We start from the raw sequence: 18,136 nt of genomic DNA, 5'->3' as shown, positions 1-18,136 counted from the left end.
CTTCTCTAAATCAAAGCTCCAAGGGGCAGGATAAATTTCAAGTTACAGACGATTCAAGTTAGAGAACAGTAGAGTAAAAATGTTGATTTTGAATAGATTTGTACTTTTACCTCTTTTGTATTATATACAGAATGTTTGATAGTTTTTTTTTTCTTGTTTTAAACAGCCTGTGTAGCCTTCCAGCAAGATGTTCAATGTAACTATTGAAATCAAACAGTTTTGCAGGTACCTCTTGTTGAAATTTAGTGAGAGAACCTCTCGTTTTGGACTGGAACATTGGTGTCAGATACAACTGTTTGAAAGTTTCATGGAAATCCATTAATTAGGATCACTTTGGATAGAATAAACATTAAAATTTGTGTCTGAGGACTTTGACTTGGAAAAAATTTGAGTTAAGAAATTCAAATTGGAGATGTTAAATCCTTATTCCAACAAGACCTACCAAGTGCTTTGTTGTCTTTGAGTTAGAGAAGTTTTACTGTATATGCAATTTTAGAATCATAATTTAACTATACTGTATATGGCAGTTCTTCCAATATTTAGTGCAAATTACATAATATATTAATTTATTTTTTACTCTTTCTGTCCTGTGGGTACTGATAAGATTCTTTTAAACTAAGTCAGACCTTCAATGGAGGTAGGTTGGATTGTGGAGGATAGCACCTGACATATTTGACGTATCCAAGACAGATCATTTCTCAAAAAATTCTAGGAGTTGCTAGATTTGCCTATATTCAATTCTGATTTCTTAAAATGGTAGGCTGTTCCGACCATCTAGGATAGTTAAACCTTTGGCCTAAATTTTGAACATAAAATAGCATATAAGCTGACTTATTAGGCCTGATAGAAAGCTTTTTGAAACTAAAGATAACTTAGACACAGCAGACATAAAATGTAAGCCTTTATAATAGAGTGGTAAATAAAGCAGTCACCACATTGTAACTGAATAGAATGTCAAAATATTTCCTATTAAAACTTGTATTTGTTGAATTTATTTAATATAGATATTAATATAATAATAATTTAAGTATAAATCAGTGGTTCTCAAATTTGGGTCTGCAGTCTCTAGGGGACAGTGAAGGGGTCATTTCAGGCAAAGCAGATGCACCCATCCCATTGAATGTACTGTACATTTGATGACTAAGATTTATCATTTTCTGAATAAAAAATGTTTTGGTAACAGTAGCCTATATGTTAATTGTAGTTAATTTTAAGGGGTCTGCAAGCAATCTAAAAAATTGTAAAGAGACCATCATGCAAGAAATCCTAAAAATGTTGAGAACCACTGGTATAAATGAACATTACACTATACATTTGTTGCCAATGGCTAATGTATTGATCCTCTTATGGTGCTAATCAAAGTCATGATTCGGTGTTTGACTATTGTATAACATTTGTAGAGCAACTGTTTTGGTACTATGTTATGTAAGCTATTATTACTTATTGACACTCAAGGAGTTCCAAAACATACACACAATTTTGTAAGCATTTTTTATCTTCACAGAGGCTTCTGTTTTGCATTGTATCTCGAGATGGGATAAGCCAAAAATTTTAACTTGGCAGTATTATTTCTACGTATGGGGCATTGCTTTTATTAAATATGGGTGGTTAAGGTCAAGGGGTAGGGACACAAAGGGGGTCACGTGTCATATTACACAAAATACATATGGTGGAATGCATTATTTGCATGTACAAGGAGAGTATAGGGAGCAATGTACAAAGAGAGTATTATCTAGACATGACTACTATATCTTTTTATTTTATATTGTAATATTCTAATCTTGTGAACCTGCCGAGCAGGTCAATATTTTGCTGTTTGGTTGGGCAGTTGGGATAGAAATCAAATTACTTTAGTACAAATTGTACATGCAATACAATTTGTACTGAAGTCAGTACAATAAACACATTGTTATATAATCTGTATGATTAAAACAACGATTTAAATTGTGTGAATATGTAGAACAGTGGTTCTCAATCTTTTCAAGACCTTGGAACACCATTCATATACTTTTTATTAAGTGGAACATCAGCATCCAATATATTAAAAAATCAATAAGTAATTCCACGTTTACTGTTCTCACAAACAACAAAGCAATAAACTAATAAACTTTATTCGTAGACAATTCCCTGTATGTTATTTTATACAATAAAGTAATATCCTGAAGTACATTGGAATAAATGTACAATAAAAATTAATCTGTTTTTTTATTTTTTTGTGGAACACTTGGAAAAAATTTGCAGAATACCCCTATTCTATACAATGTGGGTTGAGAACTACTGATGCATAATATTAAAAGTGCTCAGCAAATAAACTCATAGAAACAAAACACCTTAATTTCTTGCCGAGAAATATATATTTGAAACAAACAAACGTTTTCAGCCTGATTAACAGGCCATCTTCAGGTAAAAAAATGAAAATGGAACAGATACGTTCCATGCTTAGAATCAATGACGGTGGAGAAGATTGAAATGTATAGAAGTAGGCTACATGAAGGATGTTTAAATGCGAGAGATGCTAAGAGCCTGTTGTTTGTGCGGAAGTACATGGTTAAAAAGTTCACTAAAAACTCAGACTAGAATTATTGGACGATTTATGACATTTTATGTTGTTTTAGTTTTGTGTTAATTTTAATTGTTCTTCTGTTTTTCTTGTTTAATTTAAAAAAATTTTTTTGTTCAAAATTTTGATTTAAATGTTGGTATTCTATGCGTGGAACATATCTGTTCCATTTTTGTTTTTTGACCTGAAGATGGTCTGTTAATCAGGCTGAAAACGTTTGTTTGTTTCAAATATATATTTCTCGGCAACAAATTAAGGTGTTTTGTTTCTACTGATGTATAAGCAAGTATTGTCAATATTTTAGATGGTATAATTCAATAAACAAAAGCATTTTGACTTGCAGAAAGTTCGGCATAACGTAATTTATTGATGCTGATTTAAGGAAAATTTGTGTTATATTGTTTAACTTTGTAACACATCTATCCAATTTGCAGGAATTATAAATGCAAATCGCCCTCTTCAGCAGGATCTGGGTTTAAATGTAATTTAAATCTCTATGATAAATTGTAATTTCAGTTGAGTTTTGTTATACACGCTCCTTCTCAATGCCAATTTAGATTACTTTGCTCATAATGTTTGTAAATTTTTTTATATTGAAAGTCTTTTCTTATTTAGGCCGAACGACAAACATCGTTGCCACGTGCGGAGGAAACATCATCTGCTTAATAGACTGCTCTTCCGGAAGAGTTGTAAAACGCTACAAACACCCAAATTTGACAGAGGTAAATAATTTCTCGAGTAATTTGGAAAACATTAAGAAGCATAAATAATTTCTTGTTGCTGTTAGGAATTCTTTACCCTGGACTGGACGGTGGTGATGATCGGCACGAACAAGACGACCCTTCTGGCTGCTGCAGGCTGCAATAAAGAAATTCACCTACTTCATCCCTCTCAGTTGGTCTGCTATTGCAGTTTCAAAGCTCACAACAGAGCAGTGAACTTTATTTTGTTTCACCCGACAGAACCTACCTGGTTATTCAGTAAGCTTAATTTTGATACTTTAATTAATTAATTAATCAATCAGTATCTATTTAATTTATTATAGAATATTCATTATCATCATTGTCAATAATTTTGGGCTCGACACCTGCTAGTATCTGTTACTACTCTATAATTTTGCTCTGTATTATTCCTGTTATTTTGCAAGATGGTTTCAGTTGTACTTTGGTTCCATACCATTCTTACAGTAAGCTTAGTTTTAGATTTGGCAATAATTACTCTGTGGATGCATGTACCATAAATTTATACAATCTTCCATTGTAAAACAAATATGCAACTTGAAATTGCAGCCTAATTATGACAATATTAAGTAATGAATAGCATCATATTGCTCATTCCAAAAATCAAAAATACTACACTTAACAATAAGTAACCTATAAGATAGATCCAGAGAAGTGTTTAGGAAGTATTTATCCCACAGCTTTGGATCACTGTAAAATGTCTTTAATGAATTGAACACTTTTCTGTGTTCAAAAATAGGACAAACAATATGAATCAAATGTACTGAATTTAAATTTAAAAGAACAAAAAACAAAAGTTTCATTCAAGAGAAACATGCAAATTGCAGTGTCACATTTGATTTCGCAATGCCTGCTGGTGGCAGGGTGGATAAAATGGCCAATTGCCAATAATCGGTTGCAGGTTTATGTCCCGCCAATTGTCTAGATGTGTGGAGTTTCCTGGGTTTACTTCACATCTAAAGCCAAAATAGGGCGAATTTTCCATAGAAAGTCATCTTGGTAGGCAGTCTAACTTGGCATGTTGTATTCAGTCCAATCAAATTTCTTATCAATTAACAATTGTGTCCAGGATTCCTTTTTTCATATTAACCTCTTTTTATTGTTTGTAGTAAGTAGTAGAGTCAAAAACAAGCTGAATTTTTGACGCATATTTTATTAGACAACATACAAGCTTTTATACCAAGCTACCTTCAAAATAAGCTCCTTCTGTACTTACACTTCTATTGGCATTTAAACTGGCTTTTGTCAGTCTTCCACTCTTGGGATCTACAACCTTTCAACAACTTCTGCAAATAATAAGGCTGCAGAAGCAAAATGATGGAGTAAGGGGATCGGGAAAATGCCATTATGCTCATTTCGATTGGATATTTACTACCTGAGAATGACCAACAGAAGCCGCAACAACCGGAATCCTTATACCTCACAAAAAATGGCTTCAAGTACTACTATGAATTATATTTTGCTGTATGGCATGATAATGAATGAGAATTGTAATTTAGTTGTTTTGATTTTATAATATAAAATTTAAAACAAGTTAATAATTAACTGCTTACTAAATTCTGAATTTTAACAAACTTAATAAAATTATTATTTAGGTGGAGGGGCCGACAAGAAAATTCACCTGTGGAATATCGGAATACCGAACTGTCCAGATTACAACGAAAAGGTCGAGTAAGTGCTTAGAAATTGTATTGTGGGTATTTAATTTTAGAGAAAATTTTAAATGCGTGATGTGTTAATCCAAATGCTTAAGATATGAAGATCAACTGACAAATAGGTCTTCATTTTTATAAAATTAGTTTGGGAAGAGGGAGAATGAAGTGGTAAAAATGTATTTTAGTCATACGTATTAATTTTTTGTCATTATCACTATTTTGGAGCGACAATTTTGTTTGATCCGTTCCCAAATGGCACCTTGACGTCTGATACAAAGTGGCAGTATTTCGATGCTTAATTCTGGCACTGCCAAGCTTCCGGAGACAATTAATTGGAAGCCCAGTTCTGCCATTTTGTTATCATAAGATTTCGCAATACTTCATTAAATTGATTAAGCAGAAACATTCTCCATCACAAAAATTCTCTCAAGATGAATACTCTTTACTTGATGAGAAAGAATGTGTCTAGTAAATTTTCAGTCAGAAAGAATGTTTTAGTGATTAGAAATTTTGATATTTTAAATATTTCTTGAATATATTATTTGAAAAATGTTAATTAATTGATTGATTGAGTGTTTAAAGTAATTTGTATAAATTATATACAGGGATGCATGAAAAAGTTTTGCATTTAAAAATCATATGTTTTTGTAATTATTAGCTTAAAAAACTATACAATGTACAGTAGTCCCTTGTTATATGCACACATAGGGAGACGAACCAAATGAGTGATATGTTAAATAGGGAAATATAACCAACGTGCTGTGCCTATCCACTGTCAGCTAGCTTTTATATTTGGAAGACCAAAAAAAAATAACCCAATATATCCAAACAAGTAATAATAACGAGAGGCTACAGTATTTAACATCTTTTTGGCTGACACACCTTTGTGTACTTGATCTTGTAGTATCCCACCAGAGGTTAACTTTTTTCAAATCTGAACATACAGATGTTCACAAATTCTTTACATACTGTGATTTTTGGAGAGTGCAAGGATGGTTTGCGATGCCCTTAGTCTTTCTGTTTTTGGCATTTGTAGATACAGTTTTCGAGAAGACTGCATGTTAACAATGTCTTAGGTTATGTTTGGTCTAAAGTTACTTCTATTTTCACTTTCGTGGTAATAGAATCTTTTAAGTGTTCTCGACAATGGGCCAAAAAGCTTGAAAGTACCTGAACATGTCGTTTATTAAGAAATTTTCTCCCATAAAATCATTTGTTTTTGTTATATTGTGGAGTTATTCTGCAGGAATGATATCTTTAGGGGTACCTCATGCAACAGTGACCTGTTGCATGAGATGCCACAATAAAGTTTAACTGTAATGCGTCGTCTGGAAATTTGCATGGAGGCACCACTGTTAGTAGGTCTGGTGGTTTTCAGAGGACTTATCTTACATTCAAATTCTATATAGTCATTTCTTAGATTTGTTGGTAGTGGCGAGATTCATGATAAGAACATTAACAATCTATCGTATCAGAAGTTGTGACGCAGAGTTATTTATTTGTATAATTCAGTAATGGGAAAGTCTTTCCAAAGAAATTTTCTCATTATGGAAGAGCATATTTAATTCAAAATTCTTGAATTTAGTTTTAAAAGTTAAGCTTTTTCCATCTTGCAGGTATTTAGATAGATTTTTTTTTTAATGTAACCTTCCTGTAATAATCTAAGTTTATTATTGCATTAAGAATATGCATGACCAACTAAAGAATTTTATTAATCATTAAATGTTTATTTCTTTTCAGGAAATTACTGACTCTAGAACCGGAGATGGAGGTTGTCCAGATGGCATTTTTGTCAGTCCGCAATCTGTTGTTAGTCGCGTGCGATGGAGGCACACTTGTCTGGAATGTCGATGGGGATTTGCACGAAGTACCGAGGTAAGTGACTACATATTTCACGAGTAGTGGCAAAAGGTTGAGAAGTAGATTAAAATGTATGTTATAGAGACATGTTGCCACATATAAAAATAATTTTAACTGTCCACAAAAAGCTCAGTGTTGTCTCCGGAGACAATGCTTAGTCAGCACCTGAAGAAGACCTCAGTGGAGGTTGAAAACGTTAGTGGATATTTGTAACGAACACAACACTGATAAAGATTTTTTGTGGACAGTTATTACTGAACACAGTGTTAAAGTTAGAAATAATTTTATTTGTCTCATAATACTGTTATGGAAACAATGCCATAATAATGACTTATTCATGAAATAATTTTGTAATGGTAATTAATGCATGCTGATTTAGTTGGTTTTTATTACATAGCAAATTCATCTTTTAATTAATTAATTTAATTTTACCCCTTTAGTTGTTCGCCCGAGTTAACTCGGGCATGTTACATAGCCTTACATAAAACTTGGTCCTTTCGGCCCCCCAAAAAAATTTTTGAATTTTTGGAATGTTTTTTAAGTCTCCAAATTTTTTCAAAAATTTTTACCCACGCAAAAAATTTTATCGCGATTTTAATGAGCGTTTGATAAGGCTCGATTAAGGCTTAATTGTTTTTTAATGGGAGTTTTTTTATCAAATTTATTTCATGGTTCCTAAGTTGTAGCACATGGATTTCCTTTGGTAAAGTTATTTAAAGCTGCTTTCTGATGTCAGTTATAGTTTTTTAATTTTTTTAATTAATAGATTTTATTATATACACGTTTAATTAAGTCGGGGGGATCGGAAATCGCAATTAAAATTTGAATTTTTTAAAAATATTTAAAAATATACGGCCAGCTAGAACTCACCCTACTTTAAACCCTTGTCCTCCCGGGAAATCCGACTCCAGCTGTGTAAACAATGACTCATCGGTGTCAAATTTCGCAGAAAGGTGAGACAAAGGAAAATAAAGTTTCAAGCTTTTTCTTCAAAATTAATGCATTTCTTTTGTTTTTTTCCAGTTTTAAGTATTTTTTATGTTTAATTATATTAATATCAAAAATTGCTGGGAACTTAAGAGAATGTAGTGAACAAACTGGCCACTGAATTGATTAATGCAATTTTAGTGTTCTTTTAACATTTTTGATCTGCTATTGTTACATGAGTAGACTGCAATACAATACAGTAACCCAGGAAGAAGAGCTACAATGTTGGTTCTTGATGTGAAAGAATAAGGAGATATTACCAGGCAAGAGGAATGGAGTCCTTGTACTTGCTATTTCAATACATGTTGATAACTAAATGGTTATAAAGTTTACACTTCTCTACAATGCTGGCATGGGAGGGGGATGAATAGGAAGATCGTCGTCTTTTAATGTCATCTTTATGCTTGGTGAGCAACTTGCTGAGGGATCTTGAGATATATCTGACATAAGCTGCATCGATGATGGCCTCCTCATTTATGGTTGGGATTATGTACAGTACTGTACTTCCATTGCTTTGTTTGCCATCTACGGGGTCTTTACATTGTCTCCTACAGAATGATAAAGTCAGTAAATGAACCATCCTCAGGACTGGACAGTCAAAAGGGCAATGCTAAAGTTAGGTTGCATCTATAGCTGAGTCAAAAAGAATACTAAAGTTGTATTAATTAATTACATCCAAAGTTGTTTTTTATGTGATAATTTTGGCATTTCAATGAACAAGATTTCTTGTCTCCCAATAACTTTTATTTTTTAGATGTGGAAAATATTCAATACTCATTTGGGCAATTTTTGCAAATATCTGCAGGGGACCACAGTGCAGGAACTATATTTTCCTATTCTATGAAGATAATTAAAATTTAATTTTATTAGACTCATGCAAGAATTTTTCTTTATATTAAAGGAAAGGCAAGCAGTTTGAATCAAAATTTACCAATAGAGGTGGCAAAGAAGAGCATTTACTCTTTGATGGATTGAACATTCTATCTGCAGACACTTTTGGTAACACAATTAAGCTATATGAGTATGTTACATAAAAATGCCTCACTAATTGTCTATTGCATTTTCTAATTTAGCTCTAAAAGCTGCCAATTCTGGAGAAATTTGGATCTGCAGCACAAAAGAAATAATAAAACAAAAACAAATTCCAAATCAACAACTAAAATACATCTATAAAACAATTTATGAATGGAATGGCTGTTCTACAGATTACATATCAATGGGATGTTGCATTGACAGCAAGAATGGTAAGATCTAGACCATTTCTATAATAAATTGGTCATAGAAGTAAAATGGCTTTTCAAAAGGTTCTGCCCTGTTGGCATGTGGGGACGATGTGGGTGGGATACGTCTGTATGCGGTTGACATCCGGCCGACCAAACTGGTGGTTTCCGAGAGAAAATCTGCAGCCTCCATCTTGCTGTGGCCCAGACTCCTGTCTGATCCGGCATCAAGGTATAAAGTACCTCTACCGGACACTGAGAAAGTAAGATTAAACTGGCAAAGTTTTCACACACAAATGTTACACTCTTTTTAATATTAAACTTCAATTTTCAGATATGTGTTAATTCTGTTGCCTTTAACTGGAATGGACAGTATTTAGTTGCTTGCACTGATAAAAATTTGTTTTGTATTTGGAAGACCAATTAATAATCATTGAGTCAACTCCATAGACAGTTTCTCAGAGAGGGTCGCCAGGGAATCTATTTCCTGCTGATATCCAGAAATTCTTAGCCAATGCTGAAACGTAAACTCCATGTATATGAACATAGCATGCAGCAATATAATGAAGAACAAAATAAAACCTACCTTGAATTTCTGTTGTACAGTTTTGGAAATGCTTTCTTTTTGCTCGTCACTCAAGTCTAATTCCAATATTCTCTGTTGCCAGCTCTGAAATATTTCTTGTTTTCTATTTACAAAGTGTTGATAGGGAAGAGGTAAACCTCCTGGAATGTCCTAATAATGAATTGTTTGGTGTATACAAATTAATAAGACTCGACATTTGAAAAATTCTCATCAATGGTATATACCAGTAGTTCCCAAAGTTCCTACATGCTAGGCATTGTTATACAGTAGCACAATAATATGGCTGGTGCCTTTTCAGGTGAGAAATTAGATATAGGTCATTCAAACAATGCTGCACAATGCAATATATGTGGTATTTTAAGTTTAAAAATTGAATATAATGGAAATATTTGCACTTTAAAAGTAAATGCTGATTGATTATTCATGCTTGATGTGTCATTAGCACCAAAACAAGGAAACATGCATTGCTATATTTATATAGTAACATACAGAGATGAGTATGGTTTGTAAGTTTAAGTTGGCAGCAATCACTGTTTATTACCATGTTTTATTTGATATACATTTTGCTATTTTGCTACGGAACATATTTTTGTAATAAGCCAATCTAGTAGTGGTAAAATATCTCACAGTTTGGTTTATGGTTTTTTTTTCTTGACTGTCAAATACTAACTATAGTTGTATGATGGATGCTATTAGGCTTTGACTTGTCAAAAGTTTCAGAAGCAGCACATATATCTTGTGCCAGTCAATGGATTCAACCATACATGCAGCCTGAGAATCTTTCTTTGTATGCTGCAAGAAGAATTAGAAATTGAAGCATCAGATCATCTCAATTGTTTGAAAAGAGCGAGTGCATTTTGCAATCTTTCACTATGGATATCTGTTATTGTAACTGTAAGAAGTTTTTTAGAGCAAAATCCCGCGGGCACTAGTTGTATTCGAGATGAAGAAGATGGATAAGTAATTGTTATAATTAAATTTAGTTTAGTTGTTTTTTACCATTAAAGGCAATGGTAAAAAACAACTAAACTAAATTTAATTATAACAATTACTTATCCATCTTATTTGAAATAATTGTACACTTCATAAATATGAGTCGTACAAGAATTGGCACAGTCGACAGGATTAGCTGATGTGTCACTACCAGCTATGTCTACAAGAAACGAGCAAGGACGAAGGTAGGAAGTCTTGAAGTTTAAGATTGAAGTTAAAAGTGTAAAATTTTGATAGTAACCAAATCAAAGTTATAGTAAAGCTTAAGAGCTAACTCTAGGAAGCAATAGCTTTAAAGATTTAGTGCTAAAACTAGAAAAAACTAAAGAATTTAAGTTGACGATTGTGATTTGGTTAAAGCTAATATGTCTGCGGTTGAAGAAATTAAACATGATTTAGAAGGAAGGATCATTGAATACTTGAAAGAGGAATTAGAGAAAAGGCAATTATCAAGAGTTGGTAAAAAATCCAAACTAATAGAATGATTATCTAGCACAATATTAAGTGAAAGGGAGTGTGTTGATGAAGCTAGCCAGTCAAAAGAGGAACAAGTTGTTAATGAATCTCCTTCTGAAGATCAAGCTGTAAATCCAAGTCCTACTAGTATGATGCAAATGCTAATGGAAAAAAGTATTATTATTAATAGATAATCTGCAACAGGCAGTGTGAAACTCAAAGCAGATGGTTATTGAAGTCCAAACTGCACTGAGTTCACTGGTATTGGCATGACAAAGGTGAAACCAATTAGATTTGTTGATCTACCTATTCGGTTGCAAGGCCAAGTCACCACAGAGAAAACAGCCGTGTTCGAGAACAACCCAGTTCCTTTGACTTTAGGAATAGATTGGATTGGCCAAGCAGGAGTGAAAATTACGTTGAGGAAAGATAAATATGAAATAGTCACAAGAATCATGTTTGTTACTTCCTAGCACTGTAGGAATACATACAATGGAGAGTAAGACTACATTAGAAAACCAATGAAACTATCATCCTCAACATGATGAATATGACATTAAGCACAAGAAAGGAGTTACCAACGCACTACCTGAAATTTTGTCTAGAAATCCAATCAAAGAATTGAACGTACAAATGCTTAGCATGAAGAGGAGAATTTGTAGTGAAATTGATCATCATCAAAACGATGACCCAAAATTAGAAAGCATAATTAGAATATTGAAAAACAGAAACCTCTGACTAGAAGAGCAGTGTAAGAGCATTTCTACAAAGAATCGATTTGTGTTACAGAATGATATAATATATCACTATGATGTTTAAGATAGAAATCATTTACAACTTGTTGTACCAGAAAAACTCAAACATGAGGTCCTGAAAGCTAATCACAACGTTTTAACTGGCCACTTTAATGCAGAGAAAACCGTGTCAAGAATCCTAGATCACTATTGGTGGGAACATATAGTGAAAGAGGTTAAAAGTTACGTTAACAGTTGTGAAGTGTGTCAAATGAATAATGATTATCCATTGAAAAGCAAAGTTTTCTTACAAATAAAGGACGTACCATCATGGATGGCCCTTTGAAATGTTAGGTCTTGATCATATTGGGATACTCCCCTGAAGATTGAGAAATTCAAGAAGATGGATTTTTATGTGCATAGATTATTTTATCCGATATTTAATAGCTATCCCTGTGAGTAGTTTAAGCATGGAGACCACATTGAGAGTTTTACAAGAGAATGTATTTGATTTGTATGGATTTCCAAAGACAATCATTTCAGATCAAGGAATGTCTTTTGTGTCTGAAGATTTTAAGAACTTTCTGAAGGACCATGGCATTTGTCATATCTGAACTTGTGCAGAGAACAAACTGTACTCTAGAAGACATCTTTACGAAATATGCTGACAACGATATCACAGCTTAGAAGAGACATGTATCAACAGCAGTGTTTGCTTAAGATTTTTAGAGAAGAATTTTAAACAAAAGCTATTGTTTTGTCTAAAAGCAGTCGTAGCTGAGATATAAGAAATTTTTTAGAGAAAAATCCCGCGAGGAGGTGCGAGAAGAAAAAAAAAGCAGAGGGCACTAGTTGTATTTGAGATGAAGAAGAAAGATGGATGCATAATAGTAATTAAATTTAGTTCAGTTGTTTTTTTACCATTGCCTTTATCTTATTTGAAATAATTTACACTCCATAAGTATGAGTTGTACAGTAATAGTAAGAAAAACTATTTAATTAAGACAGAAAGAAATGTTTCAAACCTTTGTTTCGCCTTCCATTTCGAATGGGACGGTGAACAAGTTAAATGTTGATGGCATTATTGATAACTGGGAAGTCAATTCTTCAACTTTCATTTTGTTATCTTTGGATAAATAAATACAAATTAGGTAAAACATATTTGTGTACTTTACATAGTAAATGTTTACTTACAGATACAAAGACATTGATCCCACATGTTAAGATATGTTGTTATTCCTGCCTTTTCCATCTGTTTTTCCAGAAGTGGATAGAATGTGTTGTATGGAGCAAAACGTATGTTTAGGTTCCTACTCCCTAGCAATAACGGTCTGCTGGGAGTTCGTAAGTATGCCATAACTTTATTGCAATTGCTGAAAGAAAATAATGAAATGTTTAGATCTCAACACAAATATAGAAAACATCAAATATTTTGACAAAAATAAACAAACGTAATGTGTATTCTCCTTGTCATGGCAATGATTCGTAAATTTTTACAGTTAGACACGTCCAACAGAGTCGTTACGGGTCCCAAGACGACGGTAAGGTCTCGACAGTCTGTCACTGTTGCACTTCTATAAATCGAAGATAAGCTTTAACAATGTAGCATGATAGTTAATCTGCTCAAATTTGGGAATTACTTAGTCAGTAACAATAATCAATTATCAATAGTAAAAAATACATTACTGAAAAGCACTAATCTTGAATATATGCAAATAAATGGGTGTTATATATTGGTGCATCATTCCAGAAAAGTCATAATTTTAGTAGAAGAGTTCTAAATCAGCAGAGGATCTAACAGAGAAATGACTGAAATATCAGGATAATTACATTGCTACTGCACATTTTTACACCCAGTCAAGATTCATGAAATGAGCTACACACACACCAGAGACCTGGATTGTTGACAAATCTTTGACAAGATTACCACGTGTTACCAAAAACTTCCACAGTGTGAAGTGAGTACTGCATTGCTCAGCTAAGATACATGAAATGATCGATATGCCATTACTCAAATGATATCAGATATGAAACAGAAATCATTAAAAAGAAAAAAACATACTTATTTCTAATTCAAAATAAGTCTTTGACTCTGTTTTGTCAAAGAATAGATAAAATGAACATCTTATTTGACTGACATAATAGACTAGTATCCATCTTCCATTAATTGATGTTATAAATAGTAACTATATGACCTTCCAGATTATATCAAAACATAAACATATGGATTCTTTATTTATTAAATTCCCCTCAATAATGCAAGTCACATAATAGTCAATAGTATTTTTAATTCGTACACTACACCAGATACAAAACTCTCGGGAAACATGAGATTCACCTTAGCAACCTTGTCTCGAATTGAATGGAATAACAGTCACATATTTAAAATCCACTTTATAATTGTTTTTAAGTTAATGAACATTGTACAATTATGAAAATTTTTAGACTGAAATATTGAAATTTCAAAAGATAAATTAAATTTTATTATTTTTATATCTGTAAAACACATGGTTTAAGATTGTCATCCATTAATTTTTTAAAAAGTTAGAGCACTGAACATTGTCATTTGCATATAGCAAATGATAAAAGCCCAACCTATATTAAGCTAATTTAATGCCTCATTCCAATATAAAATTATACAGCTTTATTAAAGTAAAAAGTACAGTAGAACATCGATTATCCAAATATTGATACTTGGTTGAATATCGATCAACCGAAAGCTTTCCAGTCGGCAAATTTAAATTTCCGCTAGTGCTGTGGTGCTGCAATCTTTGGATATGTCTTGGCTACTCCAATATTATTTTTGTTGGTGTGTGTGTGTTTTAGCTGGCAGCACTGGCGCAACCATGAGAGGGCACTTAAGGACATGCCAGGATTTGAACAAATTTCAAGGTTAATATATATTTTTTGTACGTAATTGGTTATCTGAAAAATTGATTTTCCAAACAACCGCAGTCCCTAATTGATTTGGATAATCAATGCTCTACTGTATTGCACAAAATGAAATAGAAAAAAATCTTACTTGAAGGCTGACAAAAGATACAAATAAGACTGAGAACACTGCTGGACTTTAATGTTACACCCGTGCATGAGACGAGACGACTGTAATTGTAAACAACTAATTAGAGTTAGGTTTCTCATATGGAGCGATTATAGATTCTACTTTTTGCCACTTTACTTACTCTAGCCCAAGTTTGTCTGTTCAGTCGATGCAGGATTAAGGTTCTCTTGTTTTTTGGTGCATAGTGGGAATTGGTGAAGAGATACTTTGTCTTGCAACCGTTTTGATGTTCTCCATCGCTTGAACCTGTGGACATGGAGACAATTTGCTAATAAATATTCACTAAACTCAAAATTGCTCGATGATTAATTAGAAATATTAACAAGACAATGGAGTTTGTTCTTTAGATTTTGAAAACTCCTGTTGTAAAAGAAATGTTTAGAAAGAGAAGTTACTTTGTATATTTAATTGGATGGTATATTTTAATAAATATAACAACGAAAATATGCTATATAAATTTTCAATATTCAAATTATTGCAAGAATATAAAAATTAATACATCACTCACTCTTACAATTGGCCAAATAATCATTAGCTATGCACGATAATGCAATCGACGGCACGACCACTGGAGCACTAAAAGAACGCCATTTTACATTTTTTGCCTACTTGCAAGTTGAGAAGTTTGTATATCAAAATCAGATAGTCAGATAAGGAATTTTAGGGTAAAAATTCTTGGTATAAATGAACATTTGCATAAAAAGACTTAAGTGTATAACAAGGAATAGAAATTAAGTGCCTGGGTGCTTATTCATTTGATGGGTGAAAATTCCTGGCACTTATTCAAGGCCGGTGACTATTTCAGATCTGGCACTTAATTTTCACAGTTGATTATTGTAATTTGTTTTGTTTCAGCACAATAATACAGCTTTTAGACAAAAAGTGAAAAAAAAACTTTAGGCCCATTGCTAAATTATAAAAGCAACTATCTATATTTATATTTTATTTTTTTATTACTACTCTAAATTAGCAACAAAAAATGATTATTTTCAACTTACTGTGTGATTTTCTCAACAGTTCAACTAAAAGTGACAGCAAATATCAGAAGACGATAACTGATTTTATATGAGAACACTATGCATGAGGAATGTGCAACAGCACATTTTCATGTGAATTTTCCTAAGACCGGAACTTCTTTCTAGAAATGCACTCTCATTAATCTTGTACTTTACTGTGGTGTGAAATGAAACATGTTCAATAATAATGATGCTAAAAAGTTCAAAATTTTGCAAACTGCATAAGCTCTGGTGTTTATTCATTTGCATAGCTCAAAATCCATAGCAGTGGAATCCTGGGAAGGTAGTTAATCGAGTTCCTGTGCTAATTTAAGGAAATAAAATAAATTCAAATTTTATATAGGTAGAGTTCTTTAGGTTTAGATATTGTTTGAAGCAATAAGAGCAGACTTAAACAGGGCAGAAATGACAATATACACACTTACAATCATAGAATAACTGCAATTTTGAAAAATATCTTTGTGATAAATGTTTGTTATTAACAGGAATGGAGAAGAATACAAGCAATTATTTATTGTGATATTGTCATAATGCTTTCAATTTTAGTAGTGTCTTACCCTGTACATCATAGTTTTCCTGTTAACAATAAAGCCATGCCATTCATCTATCTAACTTCATTCTCAATATTAAGGAAGGACAAACAGATGGTGCCAGTGGGAATTTATAGGTCTACATTTTTTGAAAATTGCAGCCCAATAATTTGCATTCTAACACCAAAGGAGGAACTTTTGACAATGTTACCCAGTTGCATGCCATTCTTGTTTAGAAATTTAGTCTCTCACCCAGGGCCAGATTAACCCACTTTGGGGCACTAGACATGTTCTTGCCGGGTTCCCTCCCACATAAGAACACATTTTCTTTAGATTTTAGAATTCACAATAACCATATAAAAAGCAATATATTTTTTGTTTATTTATTATATACAGTTGTCCAACAGAAAAGTAAACTATCTTATTTACAAATCTTTTCAAAATAGACAATTTGACCGTGCCCTAGACATTTGTCTCATTTATCTATGTGATGATCCGGCCTGGTTCTTCTGAATTTGGGCTTTATCTTTGAAGAATGAAAAGGTTTCAATTCAGAAACACTTCATTCATACAATACTGATTCAAGAAAATAAATCTTTAAAGATTTTGAAGTTGTGCATCTCAAGAATTGCAACTACTTAAAAGATGCGGACATCTTCAGTTATTAACACTGCACTTGAACTAATTAGAAGGTAAATTTATACATAACCTCTGTACATCGTATTTGGATGTATTTAATTTTAGGTACCATTAAAAGCACAATTTTTTGATAGGCACAGTCCTGTGTGTATTGTGCCAGATGTCAAAACAGTAAAGCACTGATTTACCATTGTGGGAAACCTGGTTTGGTTTGTTTGAGTTATGTCAACAGGCAACACAACACTTGGGCAATCTGCCTAGTGGTGTTGCCTTCTAGGAGGTTTTTTAAAGGAAACTGACCCCTATTTAGGCGTTACAGATGTGGAGAAAACCCAGAAAACTCCACATGGCCAGCCCGTCCGAGCGAGGTGCAAACCCACGACTGAACTCCCAGTGTTCAGGTATGAAGACCACTTGGCCACTGGTGGGCCAGAAAATCCAGATTCAAGTCAAATTGTATCCTCAGAAATCTTCGTAGAAGTTCAACACCAAATATGTCAAGTCCCATTCCTCATCACCTGGGTGAAACTCTTGATAAGGATGGCTGAATGGTGAGGAATGGGGCTTGCTAAATCCAGGACAGACATGATAAAAAAGCCCTCTTAGTGCCCAAAGGGCAAAAATGTTAAAAAGATTCTTCTAAGAATAATAAATAATATTTAATATATTGAACACACTGGAAGTATTGAGATACTTCAATAGTAATTTAGACATAATTAATCAAAATTTTTGCCTAAGACTTCACATATAGAAATACTAGACTAAGACTGAATATTGACAAGCTTGGTCCTTAGTCCAGTATTCAGAATATAGTACTTAGAATACTAGATCTTATAATATGAGTACATAATGTAAAAGATAAAAGTCCATGCTTGTCTAGGGCCTTGTAAAACTTAAACTATTAATAGTGTAGTGTAGTCTATTTTAGATTTTTAATTAAAACTTACCAATTCTGGGCCAAGACGAGCATCGCTCTCTAGTGACGTCGGTACATATATTGAAAGGATTCGGACCCAAATGAGTTTTTATCCACTTCATCAGTTTTCTGTAATCAAATGTTCTGGACTCCTGAAAGTATAGGATCAATTTGTAGATTCAA

General features: G+C 32.9%; 2 protein-coding genes across 2 annotated transcripts in view; one reads left to right on the top strand and one right to left on the bottom strand.

Moving 5' to 3' along the window:
• The window catches only part of LOC111620842 (leucine-rich repeat and WD repeat-containing protein 1-like), a 24,052-nt gene extending 14,555 nt beyond the window's left edge, over window positions 1-9,497 (top strand). Inside the window, exons 7-14 of the mRNA XM_023362839.1 lie at window positions 3,176-3,282; window positions 3,348-3,540; window positions 4,896-4,971; window positions 6,696-6,830; window positions 8,704-8,801; window positions 8,876-9,046; window positions 9,107-9,285; window positions 9,357-9,497. Of these exons, the coding sequence (XP_023218607.1) occupies window positions 3,176-3,282; window positions 3,348-3,540; window positions 4,896-4,971; window positions 6,696-6,830; window positions 8,704-8,801; window positions 8,876-9,046; window positions 9,107-9,285; window positions 9,357-9,449 (1,052 nt within the window). The 3' untranslated portion in view covers window positions 9,450-9,497. The remainder of the gene's footprint in view (window positions 1-3,175; window positions 3,283-3,347; window positions 3,541-4,895; window positions 4,972-6,695; window positions 6,831-8,703; window positions 8,802-8,875; window positions 9,047-9,106; window positions 9,286-9,356) is intronic.
• LOC111620843 (TBCC domain-containing protein 1-like) lies at window positions 8,965-18,136 on the bottom strand. The gene is made up of 8 exons (XM_023362841.1): window positions 17,985-18,136; window positions 14,974-15,098; window positions 14,814-14,893; window positions 13,243-13,365; window positions 12,986-13,164; window positions 12,817-12,917; window positions 9,609-9,758; window positions 8,965-9,539 (listed from the first exon to the last, which is right to left on the bottom strand). Exons 1-8 carry the CDS (start codon window positions 18,073-18,075, stop codon window positions 9,453-9,455), a joined length of 936 nt encoding a protein of 311 aa, XP_023218609.1. The 5' UTR covers window positions 18,076-18,136; the 3' UTR covers window positions 8,965-9,452.

The sequence above is a fragment of the Centruroides sculpturatus genome, unplaced genomic scaffold (assembly GCF_000671375.1).
Source record: "Centruroides sculpturatus isolate CEXI.00-Female unplaced genomic scaffold, Cexi_2.0 scaffold89, whole genome shotgun sequence".
Classification (NCBI taxonomy): domain Eukaryota; kingdom Metazoa; phylum Arthropoda; class Arachnida; order Scorpiones; family Buthidae; genus Centruroides; species Centruroides sculpturatus.
The sequence above is the reverse complement of the archived record's forward strand: the minus strand, read 5'-3'. Positions and strand labels throughout refer to the sequence as shown.

Excerpts from the sequence above, each read along its gene's own strand:
- LOC111620843 (XM_023362841.1), bottom strand. The coding sequence starts at position 18,075 with ATGAAGTGGATAAAAACTCATTTGGGTCCGAATCCTTTCAATATATGT. Across the intron at positions 14,894-14,973 it reads ACAGACAAACTTGGGCTAGA|TCGTCTCGTCTCATGCACGG; the intron begins GTAAGTAAAGTG and ends TTACAATTACAG. Across the intron at positions 12,918-12,985 it reads GGATCAATGTCTTTGTATCT|ATAACAAAATGAAAGTTGAA; the intron begins GTAAGTAAACAT and ends ATTTATCCAAAG.